At 41.0% G+C, this 17,185-nt stretch overlaps 1 protein-coding gene across 1 annotated transcript in view; it reads left to right on the top strand.

Annotated features, from left to right (window-relative positions):
* Positions 1-16,862, top strand: part of MCU (mitochondrial calcium uniporter) — a 154,649-nt gene extending 137,787 nt beyond the window's left edge. Inside the window, exons 2-8 of the mRNA XM_040362303.1 lie at positions 2,339-2,408; positions 5,632-5,802; positions 6,941-7,045; positions 7,143-7,303; positions 8,566-8,769; positions 10,365-10,481; positions 14,510-16,862. Of these exons, the coding sequence (XP_040218237.1) occupies positions 2,339-2,408; positions 5,632-5,802; positions 6,941-7,045; positions 7,143-7,303; positions 8,566-8,769; positions 10,365-10,481; positions 14,510-14,590 (909 nt within the window). The 3' untranslated portion in view covers positions 14,591-16,862. The remainder of the gene's footprint in view (positions 1-2,338; positions 2,409-5,631; positions 5,803-6,940; positions 7,046-7,142; positions 7,304-8,565; positions 8,770-10,364; positions 10,482-14,509) is intronic.
* The last annotated feature ends 323 nt before the right edge of the window (positions 16,863-17,185 follow it).

Raw genomic sequence — 17,185 nt, 5'->3', positions numbered from 1 at the left:
TTTTATACAGTAATCTTGCACAGTACTGATCACTGTATTGGTGTCACTGGTCCCCAAAAAGTGTCACTTGGGGTCAGATTTGTCCACTGCCATGTCGTAGTCCCACAAAAAATTGCTGACGCGGGAACGGCGGCCGTACTTAACATTACTATTCCATGTAGGGCTAAGCTCTAACTTTAGGCGGCCTATCTCTAACGTAAACAGCGTAAAAGTACTGCGCCGGGCGTACGTTCGTGAATCGGCGTATCTACTCATTTACATATTCTACGCCGATCGCAATGGAAGCGCCACCTAGCGGCCATCCGAAATATTGCAATCTAAGATAGGACGGCGCAAGCCATCGTATCTTAGATATGTTTAAGCGTATCTCTGTTTGAGCATACACTTAAACATAAGTCGGCGTAGATTCTGAGTTAGGTCGGCTTATCTACTGATAAGCCGGCCTAACTCTTACTGAATCTACCTATATGTTTTGCGAAAACCAATCCACATATGCTCCTTCTAATTTTTTTTTTTTTTATAAATTGTCTGCTTTTTTTGTTTAGAGCGCAAAAAATAAACTGCTGAGGTGATCAAATATACCACCACCAAAAGAAGGCTCTATTTGTGTGTGGGGGGGGGGGGGGTACGGCGTTGCACACCCGCGCAATTCTTAAAGTAATGCAGTGCCGGATTGCAAAAAATAGCCTGGTCATTAAGGGGGCAAAACCTTCCGGGCTGAAGTGGTTTTGTTATATGTAGAACCACAGGCGGCACAAAGCAGAATTTCAGGACTTTGCAGGATCTGTTTTCAAAGCACTCTACCTTTTGAAAAAGGGACCCTGCAAAGTTCCAAAAAATGGCTTGAGATGCCTGTTGCTTTATGTAAATAAAGGACCAGATTATCAGCGTACCAAGCTATGTTGGTGACTATATCCTTATTTTCAATCATTGTATGATGTGACATCCATCAATTTACTACAGCACCCAGCATGAACTGTGGACAAATCTAAAGTTTACAAATATTGAACACGTGCAAAGTTTTGCAGCATCTTGCATTTGGGAGCTATTCAAGGCACTGCATTGTGCCCGTGCTTGTAATATGTGTTGCAATAACGTGTGCATTGCCGCAAAGCATATATGTAAAAAATCTTAGTGAAAACAATTATACAAAGCCTTTTCGTACGTTGAGATCTGGTTGTGGTCAAATCTGTAGAAAATTAGTGGCCCAGATTCAAGTAGAATCGCGCAATATTTGCGTGGGCAAAGAGCAAATTTTTTTCTCTGCGCCCACGCAAATATTGCGCTTTGCCCCACGATTCACGGAGCAGTTGCTCCGTAAATTGCGCGGGCAATATGCTAAGCAGCCGGGCGCAAGGCTGCCTAATGTAAATGATCCCGCCGGGGGCGGGAATCATTTAAATTAGGCGCGCTCCCGCGCCGAGCGAACAGCGCATGCTCCGTGGGGAAACTTTCCCGACGTGCATTGCGGCAAATGACGTCGCAAGGACGTCATTTGCTTGTAAGTGAACGTGAATGGCGTCCAGCGCCATTCACGGTTCACTTACGTAAACGACGTGAAATTTGAACGTCGCGAGCGGGAGGCGCAGCTATACTTTAGCATTGGCTGCGCCTGCTATTAGCAGGAGCAACCTTATGCTAAAGGCGCCGTACGGAAACTCCATACCTTGCGTACGCAGGGCCCGCGCAACTTTTGTGAATCGGTGGTAGTATGCAATTTGCATACTACATGCCGATCACAAAGGCCGCGCCCCCTAGCGGCCAACGCAAGAATGCAGCCTGGGATGTGAAGGCATAAGGAGGCTTATGTTTGTCACATCCTAGGCTGCATTCGGTGTAACGAGGTTCCTGAATCAGGAGCACTCGTTACACCGGAGCAAGTAAGCACTTGCGCCGCGCAACTATGGTTGCGCGGGCGCAAGTGCTTCTTGAATCTGGGCCAGTGAGCGTGAACTTGCCAAGGTCAAATTTTTATTACAGCTTTTATTTTCAATTTATAAAATTTCGTTTGCGACCTTTTGCAAATGGACTCATGATGGCGCTTTAATTTAAGTGGTTGGGTCTTAATGTTTTCATATGGTGGGGGAAGCATGATATGATGTGATGCATCCTTCCTATATGACTATTTATGGTGTGGTGTCTAGCATGAGATTCAGTAGTGAGCATACTAGAAGTGTGCCTGAATGACAGAATTACAGTCAATTTGTTTTAGTTGTGAGTTTTCTGGTATAGTTTAAAAAAAATCAAGTCAAATGGTCATATTATCAACACTATTAGCTCAGCTGCAGTGTCGCATTTCCTGATGAGTAATTGTGCATTTCATTTTTATTTTTTTCAGGTGCGCCAGAGGTTTCCTGCATGGCCGTGCCAAAGAGTAGTATTTTGCAGTACATCATCGCCCTCTGATGGTGAGTAGATGTGTTTGCATGTTGAATTGTAGCTGGTGTTTCCTTCCAGAGAGATGTAGTGATCTAATCATAGTATCCTTTAAAACAATAAATTAACAATTTATAATGAAAATTACATGATTTTTATTTTTAAAGATAATAAATTCTAGTTACTTAATGTATGTCTTTAATTTCTGTAAAATGTATCCCTCGGCCGCATTCATCGTTATTTTTACATTTCCATCTTCTTTTTTATTTTTTGGCTAGCTATCCATATAGGTAACAATCTTCCAAGGCTGTCCACAAATCCTCACAACAGGTTTATTGGCATTAATGCAACAAAACTAAATGACAGACAATTGCCTACATTTTTTGTATAAAAGTATATCATTAGGCTTTGTATACAAAGTTCTGCTTGCAAATGCTAGTCTGGTGATCCCTACCTGCAGTTCGTTTTACAAACCTTTTCCCCAAGCTTTGATCATGTGGAAGCCTGTAAACCTTTTTTTTTTTTTTCTGGCACTCCTCTCCTACATGCAAAAATCATCATTTTTTTTTGCTAGAAAATTACTCGGAACCCCCAAACACTTTATATGTTTTTTTAGCAGGTCATTGAAACTTTTTATCTTGCACAGCATTTGCGCAATAATTTTTCAAATGCCCTTTTTTGGGGAAAAAAATGGTTTCATTAATTAAAAAAAAAAAAAAACTGTAAAGTTACTCCAATTTTTTTGTATAGTGTGAAAGATTATAATACGCCAAGTAAATAGATACCCAACATGTCACGCTTTAAAATTGCCCACACTCATGGAATGGCACCAAACTTCAGTACTTAAAAATCTCCATAGGCAATGCTTAAATTTTGTTTACAGGTTACCAGTTTAGAGTTACAGAGGTGGTCTAGTGCTAGAATTGTTGCTAGCGCTCTAACGCACGCGGCGATACCTCACGTGTGTTTTGAACGATGTTTACATATGTGGGCGGGACTTGCGTGTGGGTTCGCTTCTGACTGCGAGCTACCTGGGGCATTTTAAATATATATACAGTACAGACCAAAGGTTTGGACACACCTTCTCATTCAAAGAGTTTTCTTTATTTTCATGACTATGAAAATTGTAGATTCACACTGAAGGCATCAAAACTATGAATTAACACATGTGGAATTATACATAAAAAAAAAGTGTGAAACAACTGAAAATATATTTCATATTCTAGGTTCTTCAAAGTAGCCACCTTTTGCAGCAGACACATCTCTAGAACTGGTAAGATGAGACTGTGTGAATCAGGCCTTCATGGTAGAATATCTGCTAGGAAACCACTGATAAAGAAAGGCAACAAGCAGAAGGAGAGTGATGGGGTGCTGCGCCAGGTGACTACCTCTTGAAGCTCATCAAGAGAATGCCAAGAGTGTGCCAAGCAGTAATCAAAGCAAAAGGTGGCTACTTTGAAGAACCTAGAATATGAAATATATTTTCAGTTGTTTTTTGTTATGTATAATTCCACATGTGTTAATTCAAAGGTTTGGTGCCTTCAGTGTGAATCTACAATTTTCATAGTCGTAAAAATAAAGAATTCTCTTTGAATGAGAAGGTGTGTCCAAACTTTTGGTCTGTACTGTGTGTGTGTGTGTGTGTGTGTGTGTGTGTGTGTGTGTCTATAGATAGAGATATATTGTACTTTTTTTTTTTTTTTTTTTTAATAAACCTAACCTGCTCAGAAAAATCAAATAAGCAAAAAATGTATATTGCACATATAATTGCGACACTAATTATTGTAATTAAATGTTATTAAAAATGACCTTTCCTTTTCAATCTGCAGCCACTGTAATTTTCTAAGAATGCATTGCAATATGGCTACGTGGAGTTGTTCTGTACACAGAATGTGTACTGAGCACTTCCTAGAAACATTTCCTGCTTGTGTGATTTGATTTGGCTTCCCAATTTTCCCAGAAGTCTGCCTAAGGCCTTGTACACACGACTGAACATGTCTGCTGAAACTGGTCCACGGACCAGTTTCAGCAGACAAGTTCGGTCGTGTGTACCGCCGACCACACAGGTCGGCCGACATTTGTCCAGCCGACCGTTTTGCAGCGGACAAATGTTTCTTAGCATGCTAAGAAACATGTCCGCTGGAAGCCTGTCCGTCGGACATGTTCGGTCGTCTGTACAGACTCACCGTACATGTCCGATCGGCCGCCATCCCTCGCATGCGTTGAAGTGATTCGACGCATGCGTGGAAGCTTTGAACTTCCAGGGCCGCGCACGTCGCCGCGGCCATGTCCCCGCGTATCGTGTACGTGGGGATTTCTGTCTGATGGTGTGTACAACCATCAGACAGAAATCTCCGGCGGACATGTCCGCTTAAAATGGTCCGGCGGACCGTTTTGAGCGGACAGTCCGTCCGTCTGTACGAGCCCTAAGATGCAAGTCAGATTTCAGGCATCCCCTGCAACAAAAAACATTTTTGGAGAGACTTTCAATAGGAACACATCTAAAGGGATACAGGCCCAGCAGATTTCCTCATTAGTGCTCTGCAGCTGCACACCTGACAGTTAATTATGAAACCACTCCCATTAGACCCACTAAGTACAGAGACGCAGACAAGCACACAGGGATTACTTCAGAATACCAAAAGGTAGGAATCTGCAATGAAGGTTGTTATAATACTTGCAATGTACATGGATCACCCAGAGGGGAAGGTTTTTTTTTTTTTTTTCCTCAACAAAAGTAGAGTTACGATTTAACAAACATTTGCTATTTTTTTTTTGCTCTGACTATAACAAAACAAATGTGTAGAAAACACTAAATCTTCACTTTTAAGTGCACAGGGAGGATTGCCAGTGGCATTGCTGATTCTGAGGCCCCATACACACGACCGAGTTTCTCAGCAGAATTCAGCCAGAAACTCGATCGGAGCCGTATTCTGCCGAGAAACCCGGTGGTGTGAACACTTTTGGCCGGGGAAGCCGACGAGGAACTCGTCGAGCCAAATAGAGAACATGTTCTCTATTTCCTCGTTGGTCAATGGGGAAACTTGGCTCGCCGAGATCCTCGGCGGCTTCACAAGGAACTCGAAGAGCAAAACGATGCGTTTTGCCCGTTGAGTTCCTCGGACGTGTGTACGGGGCCTTAGTCTTTGATATGCTACCTAATATGGTAAATGTGATACAGCACTAGCATTTTTGGGTAAATATTGGAAGGTGTAACAGACCAGCTGATTTTCTGTTCTTTCTGTTTCTTACTAGATGTTTCTGTGATTTACCAAAACGGGTTGCCAGTGATAACCTTTACGCTTCCATCACGGAAGGAGCAATGCAGATTCACTCTAAAGCCTATTTCAGATACAGTAGGAGTATTCCTGCAGCAGGTTCAAGCAGAAGACCGAGGAATAGACAGGGTGGCAATCTACTCCATAGGTACGTAAGTGTGTGTATCTGTGTTGGCTTCAACTCGCTCTGCTGCTTAGTTTTTTTTCTCTCTGAAGTGTTTTTTGCTTGGTGCTTAAAATTCTTCAGAATATTCACAGTGCATGCATCACCAAAAGTTTTTTTTTCTTGCTTGGATGGGTAAATGGGGGGGGGGGGGGGTTGCCCTTTGATTTCTTACAGGATCTTTAGTGCTCCAGACTTTAATAGGGGGCTAATTTCAAAGGGGCATTAAGCAATGCTTTTGAGAATAATTTCTGGGTATTTGTAAAATGTATATTGCAGATCTTTAATCAAATGCCACACTCACTGGTTATTTAAAGTATCACACAGTATTTGTTTCTTTAGATCACCTACTGTATGTACAGAGTGTTTAGGCTGATGGTTCTGGTCAACTTATCTTGGCTTCATCAGAATAGAGAGTACAACTTTGGCCACTTCTCTCCGGTAAATGCATACAAACAAGTCTCTCAAGAAAATAAAAAAAGATTTAGGAAATTGCCCATGTTTAAGGTTTAATTTATTTTTAACATGGTCTTTTGTTACCATGTCTGTCCATAGTGACTTCTCACCTACTTTATGTTCAGCATGGTGCTGCTAGGTTTGCCACTACCCAGAAGGGCTGTAGGTAGACAGTCAGCAAAGGCCATGTTTGTTAACATATATTTGATGGAATATTCCTATTACTGTTGCTTCAAATCTTTCCTTTTTGGCTTGGACTATGTGCACTCTACTTGCTGCATTCTAGTTGGTCTTGCAGTAATAACAAATCTAACAAGGTGACTTTAGATCTCTTGTAACTACTTTTAGATGGACTAATAAAGAAGAAAAATTTATCTCCTGGGAAATATTGTGTTTTTCATGCGGGTATACCAAAAACCTTATTCAGACTTCTTGGTAGGAAAAGCCAAGCCAAGTATAAGTGTTTTTTGTATCTGAATAAATATATTAATCTGTAATAATGTATACATTGTCCAGTAAATGTAGGCAACAGAAGAGTCTGATGTATACTGATGAATTAAGGGAATTATGTGATTTTGGATTTGGTTTTTTAAAAGTGGAAAGAAAACAGCTCTGAACATTTTACTACTAGTTTATTTTTATAATTTTTTTTTTTTTACACTTCCAGATGGAGAACGTATATCCTCATCCACAAGTATAGAAGTTCTTCTATTAGATGATTTTAAATTGACTATTAATGATAGAAGCTACGATGTGCGACCGCCAAAACGAGGTATGGGGTGTTGAACATTTAATGAACCTTTGCTTGCTTTTCCTTCACATATATGATATTAATCTTTGCTTTCTGCCTTGTTTTCCTACATGTTCAGACCTTTTAAGCCATGAAGATGCAACAACAATGAATGACTTGAAGACCCTTGTACAGCAGTTGTACAGCTCTATGCGAGTTGAAGAACACCAGCTCGACAAGGAACAAGAACTTTGTCGTCGCCTAGAGGTCCTTCGAGAGCAGCTGGATCCTCTTGAACAGGTAGACTAAAAATCTGTACTCTGGTACTCCTGGGCAGTTTTAAAACGTAAAAATCTAAACGCTTACAGTGATTTCCACTATAGCAGGAGTGCCCAACAGACAGCCAGAAAAGCCTGTACACTGTTCTGGAGCGCAAGCTGCATGTCGTGTGAGAGGCTTTGTCGGGCCTTTGGTGCTGAGCACCTTGGGAGGAGTGCTTGATGCTGTGCAGTGTTTGGGGTATCTGCGGGTGAGACTGATTTGTATCTGCTGAACATTAACTTTCCTCTTGTGCTACAGCGGGTACATTGCATCAAATGCCACAATTGCATTCAAAATTGGCATTCTAGGGGAGTTGTTAGAACAGTATATGGGGATTTAGCCATCACTTTATCTACTGGGAGGGTCAAGCATTCGTTTACCTTTCTGACTAGAACTCTCTCACTAGCTGAGTCACTGCTATTCAACAATACCTGTTCGTTCATTGTAAGGTGACGATGGCTCTTGATCGCACAGTGTTTTTGTCAATCATCTGCCATTGTCACACAGAGAACATCCCACAGTGAAGTAAGAGGTATTTCTGAATATCTATGCCCCAGCCAGCAAGTAAGCCAATGCTTGACATAAAGACACCAGACATAAAGTAGTCAATAAATAACCCCCCCCCCCCCTCGATTGCCGCTCTAATGACTCCCACCTTGAGTGCTCATTTTGAATGGCATCTCACCACACCAGCATTATGCGACTGCTGTGACACGTCACAGTGCATGGTATTTCACTGTTGAAAAAATAAGTTGTATGCAATTTGTAGCACTTTGGGGTGTCTATCGGGACAATGCACTGCAAATGGAGTAAATGGGCCCTGAAAATCGGACATGACTTTAATGCAGTACACACCATGTTCATTGTGGTGCTCTGCTGCATCAGTGTATTGACTGCAGGAGGGAGACATACAAAGGGTAGGACTTGCAATCTGTGCTGCTACAGTAGATGGCAGGTCATGTTTGGGGCTTGCACGCTGGCCCTTTTGCCTTTGGTGCTAAAGGAACTTGTCCTGGACCCACTTGTGCATATTGGTGTTTCTTGTTTCTGAATTTTTTTTTTTAAGCAGTTCAGATGGGTTTAAAATGCAACGTGTGTATTTTTCACTTGCAAAGATGCATCAGATGCATGTGACTGAAGTTTGCATGTTCAGCCCTGTCCATACAAAAAAAATCACGAACAGCCTACACATTGTAGACAAAAATATAACAATTTATTTTTAATTTTTTTGCCAATTGTAGGTTCGGTTTCAGATCGCTCGACGAGCAGCAAAGAAGACAAGATGGGCTCAGTGGGGAATGTTGGCGTATATGTCTGTACAATTTGGAGTCTTTGCTCGTTTGACGTGGTGGGAATACTCCTGGGATATCATGGAGCCAGTCACATACTTTGTCACTTACGGCACAGGCATAGCAGGATGTGCCTATTATATTCTAACAGGCAGGGTAAGCATTAAAAAACCTTTGACTAGAGCTGGAGCTCTAATAAATACTGTGCAGTTAATGGAATCGGTTTCTAGTGCAGATGTTGTCTGGTAAAGTGCAACTAAAGACTCCTGGATGGCCATCTAAAAATATACCAAATGCAGTTACCATGTAATGGACAAAGGGTGATATCGAGAGAGTATGGGGTTTGTGGAATGGAATTTCATTCAACTAATGAGGGTGACATAGATGTATCATCCCGGTAACCTATTTGAAAAGCACAGAAAAGTAGGGTTTGGGACTTTACATATAAGTCTATAGTCACTATGGAAAAATGGATACAAAAATTTATAGAAAAAGATTTGGTCTTTTATTTATTACAATCTAAAAAGCACATATTGCGAACAACAAAATACATTACAGTAACCGACGCATTAAGACTTTGGCGAAGGTCAACGCGTTTTGCATATCATGCGTTTCTTCAGGACCGCCAACGTTTAATACATACGAAGTGTTCAATCACAGGACTTTAAAAACGGTTCTATAAGGAAAGAATCCTAAACATACAAACATGATCATCAGAATTACAAATTCATTAAATATTGATACAGGTAAGACAGTATATTTTCATAGAATATCCATACAGATATTTAGTACATGCCTCATGTGAAGTATCATGGGACAAAAAAGAAAACCACCCACAAAGGGTAAGACAACCCCCCAAAGGATAGAGATGGGGAAAAAAAAATTATATATATATTTATATTATGATATACACGTGAACAATATAGCAAGGTTGTCATATGCATACTTGCATATGACAACCTTGCTATATTGGTCACAGGAAGCTGCATTAAGTCTATTTCACTGGCAGGATCAATAATGTGTTTGTAGACTTTTCAGGGGGCTAAAAGAAAACCGTTTCTATGTGCTTTTAATTAAGTGCTGCAGCACATATTTGTGTTAATAGCAGAGCATAGTTCTGTTCTAATATGTATTCTTATCGAATATATTTCAGAGCAGAAGAAAAACAAGCCTGTGTTTGAAAAGTATTCCACCTTTAAAGGGGTTGTAAAGGCACACGTTTTTTCACCTTAATGCATTCAATGCATTAAGGTGAAAAAACATCTGAGGATTAGTGGAACCAAGAACCCCCCCCCCCCCCCCGGCACTGCTGTCAATCACATCCAATGAAGCGGCATGCCGGGGGTGGGGCCGAGTGATACAGTCTGCGGCTATGGCCGCCAGCTGTATCACGTGAGCGAGCCTGCAAGAACTAACCCCTAAGGGAGAGACCTTGCATGAAGGGGGTTAGTTCTTGCGGGGCAGAGCAGAGACCGCCGCCAAGGGACCCCAGAAGAACAGGTTCGAGCCACTCTGTGCAAAACTAGCTGCACAATGGAGGTAAGTATAACATGTTTGTTTAAAAAAAAAATACCTTTACAACCCCTTTAAATATAACCAGCTCATGTACTGGCATAAATCATGCTCACTGACACTGTTCCCTGTACAGGGAAAATAAAAAAATATTTTATTGGGAAGTTAACAGAAACCACATAGTACATTGTTATATGTAGCATGAATGCAAAAACTTTAAATATTTTTTTTCTTTGTAGGAATATATGTATGCAGATGCCAGTGATAGACAGTTCTTACATTTTTTCCATAAAGCGGCCAAAAAAGAAAATTTTGATGTTTTAGAATATAATCGACTCAAGGATGCCATTGCTCAGGTATGATTTTAGGATGATTTGATGATGGTTAATCGTCTTTGCCTGACATGTTGTGTTTAGTACAGAGAACCTACACCAATCGGCCATAACATTATAACCACTGACAGATAAAACGGGAAAATTGTATACTTGCCTTTCCGTAATTTTCCTTTCCTGGTGCCTACCCATGGCAGCATACCCATGGTTGTAACTCCACCCTCAATCAACCCACAGGACCTATTGCAACTATAAAAGAAAGTCAGTCCCCCCATACACCATTCTTGTAACTAGACTCAAACATTTAAAGAAACAAGAAAGGGAGGGTGTATGTTGCCATGGGTAGGCACCAGGAAAGGAAAATTACAGAAAGGCAAGTATACAGCCTGGACGGACGGGAAGTCAAAGGGGCTTTGGATTCCTGGAAGGACCTAGATGTATCCTCACGTTTCCCTTCGCTTAATAGGGTAGCCTGGTGATCCCTTTGGCTTTCCCTATATCCCCTGTCAGCCACTGTATGCAGTAGGGCCCGAGTGGAACCTTTCAATGTATCAGCGGCTGCCTTGGTCATAGCATCTGAAGTCAGCTTTAGCGACTTGATGATATCATCTGGCTCGGCCCCCCGTCTTAAGGCTACTTCAAAGTTAATAGACCATGCCTTTTGTCACCTTGGAGGCCAAGGCTAGAATGGCTGCTGGATTACGTGCCCCATCAGCTGCCTGATAAACACTTTTTTGAGGTCAGAATCTATCTTGCGAACCAGCATATCCTCCAAAAACTCTGCATCCTCTGAGGGGAGTGTCGCATTTCTTGCTAACTCACTGGCAGAGACTACCTCTGATGGTGAGGAAAAAGACTGTACGTTTTGGATCAGCTGGAGGGCACAGTTTGCAAAGACGGTTATAGGCGGCCGGGCCTTCTTCCAACTTCTGTTTTAATGTGGCAACACATGGATCAGGCAACCCTGACTAAACGAAGGGGCCTTCTTCTAACGATACTTTTCCGGTTTCACCCGCACTGACCCCTGCGTTTGCTAGCCGGACCAGGTTTTCCACAGAACCTCCACTTGACAAAGGGCAGCAGGATCTCGGGAACAAGCCAACTCATGGATTGATTCCCCTAACAACTTTTTAAAAGTGGCTAATGATTCCTGCCCCTTTTTTTCTTCATCTCTGGCTGCTTTTTCGAAAACAGGAACTGCAGACCAACTTTTTGGGGAGTGCATCATATCCGCAGACCCAGCAGGCGTGGGTGGGACGACTAGGAGAGGGAGGTTTTTTTAGCCGAATGCCAGGACCTGCGGCTATGAGGTGGGTGGGCTGAAGAAGAGTGTATCCCCTTTGAGGCATCATGAGCCTTGGACCTCTTAATCCTCATCTTTATGTTCTGATGCTGCGGGCTGTAAGAAAGGAAAGACAGAGATTCTGTTTTCCCCCCCCAAACAGGATACCCGAGTGCTTATTTGAACTTACTTGGCAGTTGCCACTTACCTAGTGGTATGTTGAGGATCTTTTTGTAATACTGGACTGGGGGGAATGGCTGTCAGAAAGGAGAACCAAAAAGGGGTTAACCTTATGACTCCCTTTTGGGGTTTTTCCCTTTCAGTTTTTTTTTTAGGAAAAAAAAATGACAGAGAAAAACCCCCTTACACCTGTATACCTATAAGTAAGCATAATATGCGTACTCCAAAAAAAAACATCTACCAATCTACAAACACTTTTTGTCAATTTTTTTTTTTTTTTTTTTAACTGGCTTCATAGCAATCAGAAGACTCTTAACCCATTATATATATATATATATATATATATATATATATATATATATATATATATATATATATATATATATATATATATATATATATATATATATATATATATATATATATATATATATATATATATATATATATATATATATATATATATATATATATATAATTTTTAAAACCGAATGGCAGAAAAAAACGTACACCTGCATACATATATGTAAGCATGTACCAAAACTATGGATAAAAGACACTCCTTCCTTCAATAGTTCACTGCATGATTACCTTTTACTGGCTTCATTATGAGGGTGTGACCAGAAGGAACTCTCTTCTAGGCTGTATGAGATGTTAACCTAACTAGGGCTGCTGCCAGAATGAAGGCATTCGGTTTTGCTTTATACAGATGGGCTCAGGGTGAACCAAAATGGCTGCCAATGGCTTCACGCGGCTACCGAGCATGCGCTGAATGAAATCACGGCTCCGCTTCCAGGAAGGATAAGCTAAATGCGGAGGACGTGCGCGAAGCCCAACACATACAATCCAGCATGGTTACAGCAGCTGCCATATTCCCATATGACCGGGACCAGGCTCAACCCAGAGGGGTACATGAACCTGTAATGGTGGTGCCATATAGCAGCACGGTGAGGGCTGATTTCAGGTGATCCATTTGATCCTGTAGGTTTGAGGACAGAAAAAAGAATGGTGTATGGGGGGGACTGAGTTTCTTTTTATAGAGATGTAATTGGTCCTGTGGGTTGATTGGGGGTGGAGTCACAACCATTGGTATGCTGCCATGGAAGGCACCAGGAAAGTGAATAACATTGATGATCTATTCACACTGGTACCTGAAAGTGGGTGGGATATATTGGGTAGCAAGTGACTATATTGTCCCTGAAGTTGTTTGGGGTAAAAAAAAAAAGGCAAGCATAAGGATTTGAGCGACTTCGACGAGGGCCAAATTGTAATGGCTAGAAAACTTGGTAAGAGCATTCTCCAAAACTGCAGCACTTGTGGGATATTCCCGGTCTCAAGTGGTCAGGACCTACCAAAGGTGTGGTCCAAGGAAAGAAAACCAGTGGCAGGGTCATGGGTGGCCAAGGCTTATTGATGCACGTAGGGAGCGAAGGCTGCCCATGTAGTCTGATCCTATAGAAGAGCTATTGTATCTCAAACTGCTGAAATAGTTAATGCTGGTTTCAATGGAAAGGTTTTAGAACACACAATGCATCGCAGTTTGTTGCTTATGGGGCTATGTAGCCACACACCAGTCAGGGTGCCCGTCCTGACACGTATCCGCAGCCAAAAGTGCCTGCAATGAGCAGAAGTATAAGCATTGGAACTGTCCCACAGAGCAATAGAAGGTGGCCTATTTTGATAAGTTCAAGAATGGTTTGAGGAACACCACAAGTATAGGGTGTTGGCCTCCAAATTCTCTGGATCTCAAACTGATCAAGCATCTGTGGGATGTGTTGAAAATACAAGTCCAATTCATGGAGGCCCCAACTTGCATTTTGCATGACTTAAATGTCAAGTGGTACTACTGACAGGGATGCCTTCAAAGTATCCCTTTTTTTTTCACATGGCTTATATCTATTAAATAAGAAAAAAAATATTTCTGTAGCTGCTCAAGCACCCCTGGTATCATGTCCTTTCCCATGTATAATGAAAGGTTCCAGACTGGCACTCTACCTACTCAAACTGCTGATGAGCAGGGTGTCATTTTTGCCCAGTCTTTTGACCATTTCGGTGTACCGATACAGCAGGCAAACTGCATCTTTCAGCCTCTCCAGCCTTGTGTCGCTATGATATCTGACCTGGTAGACAGTCATTTTGGGTTATTGATAGAACAAACCGTTCTGTCGCTGGTTTTGTTTTGTCCAAACTCATGTTGTTTTGTTTTTTTTGTTTTTTTGTGGAGCTGCTCAAGCTACAAGCAAAAGATATAGCTAAAGGCATGTAAGAAAAAAAAGTGCATTGAATTAATCAACCACATACAGTTATAATAAAGTGCGTTGTGTGATAGTCATCAAATTGCCAATGGGTAGTTAAAAGGCATGAGTAAAAGCAGATGTACCGCTTGTAGGAATTGGGTACAATCTTTTTTAGTACGTTTTTATTGTTATGCTCAACTACCTGCAGCTGTTCCCTTTGCTTAAGCTAATATAAATCTTCCCAAAACCTAATTTTCAACAATAAGTGATGCTCTTAAGGTGTAGCTTAGCGTGTAATAGAAGGCTTGCATAATTATATATATATATATATTATATATTTTTTTATCTCCTAGGCGGAGTTGGACCTTAAGAGGTTACGTGACCCCCTGCAGCTACATCTTCCAATCCAACAAATTGAAGATGCTAAGGATTGATCATTGTACAACACTTAAATCCCCAGCAAAACCTGTGGATATCTCTTGCCTTTGAAATAAAAGCATTATAGGTGGTAGCTGGGATATGATAATGGGATGGGTGATCATTCCCCCCCCCCCTTTTTTTTTTCTCCCCTAGATTTTTAAAGCTTTTGTTAAAGAAAAATGTAAATGGAAGAATAAAAATGAAATTTAATTGAAGGTTGGGGCCTTCACCTTATTTAAAGCCCATTTCAAAGGGCTTATGAAATTTCTTATTAAAACTATATATATTTTACTTGTTGGTGAATGGTGAAATTTATGGACGAGGGTCCCAAAACAATTAAATGTTCATTTTTTTTTTTTTTCATTCTCCTGGTTTTATGACAAGTTCAAGTGCGGCAGAGTGCCTATTAAAAACAAAGAGATGGATTATTAGTCTGCTGAGCCAATGCAGGTACGCCAATAACATAGCGCACAACCTAATGCCATTTGGAGGAGCGTTGGACCAGAAGTCACTGCAGCATAACTCTTTTCTCCGCCCTTGAGAAGCATCTATCGAAGCTTGGTTGAGGTTTTTCTTGCCTTCTTATGAACTCTGGGTTTGTGCACATATCATAAGGTGCAACACTGTCCCATTTTAATCCAAGTCCCAAACACCCTGAGACTTTCTGCTATGCATTAAAAAAAAAAAGCGAAAAAAAACAACGCACGTGATTTTTCTTGTAATCACTTTCTTAAATGTCCCTTGTCCCTATTCCTCCCACAGCCTTGGCTATATATATTTCAGGGGCTCAATGCATGATTGGTTTTTATGTCTGTTCTTTTTGGGAGGGAGATGTTCCCCTGTCCCGCACTCTTGGGAAGTGGCTTAGTAGCATATCAGGGTTGCATGAAAAATTCAAAAGGGTTACCACCTCATTCTGTCATGACGATTATCAGATAAAGTCATAAAGATTTACATTTTCAAGTTGGTCTTATGCTGGTGGAAATACAATTTCTTCCTTGATGAAAACACCACCTGAACCGTCCAGCTTTGTCTACATTATGTTTATCTACATATCGCTAAAGAGCTGGAGAGTGGCAAAGGCTGAGATATAACCTCTATCTTTGTTCCAAAGATTTCAAGGGGGTTTCTTTCCTCTTTTTCCTTTTTTTTTCTTGGAATACGCTGCTCTTCCACAGACTTTCAATATCAAAATGGTGCAGTCTCTTGTTGGGGGTGTTGAAACATGGCAAATGAGGGAGTGTTTGGGCTACAAGTTTGCAGAGACATTTTTTAAAGGACTCCCACTGTGAAAGGCTCCTACTTCAGGGATAGGATTACAGAACTAAAGAAGTGAAGCCAGTTGACTGGTGCCTTGCAAATAATGAAATCGAGAGGAGAGTATATGTTCTCTTCATGTATTAATCTATAGCTGGCAGTTATGCTACCAAGGACTCCTTGCCAGCCTAAATCTTGAGTCCATTTGGAATATAGCTGGTACATGCTGCCGTATAAGTCTTAATAACTGTCACCTACTTCTCTCCTCTCAGGTGGATTGAATCCGTTTTCCATCATGTACTTGTTTGTTGTCTTTTATGTCTTGTGTTTTGTTCAAGATTGTAGATCCCTGCAGAACGTAGGCCTGAAAGCACAGGCAATAATAAATGTCTGGGTGGTAATGCATCATCCCGATTTACCTTTCTCTCTGGTGGGATCCAATGCCTTGATCTGTATTTTCAAGCTGTGCCCTAGAAATCCTGTTAATGAATGAAGCAAGGGTGGCTGATGTGATATAAGCACGATTGACAATCATCTCCATGGAGAGAGACCCTAATTAAGAGTACAGAGTATCAAAAATAGTCCTTTAGAATCTAGAGCAGCTAAAGTGAGAAGGTACTCAAACGTTCACATTATGGCCAAAGCATAATAACCCTTTGCCTATGTTTCTGCTTGGATTACTGTGATCTTGCACAGAAGATGCTCTTTTTTTAACACTAATTCAACTTAAAGCTCTTCTTTTTACCATTTGCACTTCTGCTGCTGATGGGGATAGGAGTAGTTGCCCGTTGGGGCACCTCCTGCAACAAATGGTCTAAACATGTTTGTATGAAGTATTTCGAAGCAGTAAAAACACAGGAATTGTCAAAGGGTCGGTTGAGTGTGAGTGCGCGGGGAGGTTTGGAGCATGGAGGAATGTCCTATAAATAAGCAAAATATAGATGTGTAAAATCCTGTATCATTTATGAAATATGTATAAAAGAATCATGTAATTCTGCAACAATAAACACTTATTCTGTTTTTCAAGTAGTGTTGTATGTTTGTGTGTTGATTCTATCTGCATTCATATAAAGCTAATCTGTGGCCAATACTGCTCAATACACATGACCTTGCTATAGATTTGCCGCTGCACCTACAGTATAAGAAAATGACGTGTCAAAATTAGAGGAGCATTCCATTTTTAGATGTGGAAGACCTAAAACCTAGTCTGCTGTGTGATCAGTGTTAATTTTTACATCAAATTTCGATTTAGTTTGTCAGTCTTTTGACTAAAATGCCATTTTAGACATCTGAATTGTTTTTAGTTGTATTTTAGTCGACTAAAATCTCTAGTACATTTTAGTTCACTAAAA

Source organism: Rana temporaria, chromosome 8, assembly GCF_905171775.1.
Source record: "Rana temporaria chromosome 8, aRanTem1.1, whole genome shotgun sequence".
Lineage (NCBI taxonomy): Eukaryota > Metazoa > Chordata > Amphibia > Anura > Ranidae > Rana > Rana temporaria.
Note: the sequence above shows the minus strand (reverse complement) of the source record. Positions and strands in the feature narration are given on the sequence as shown.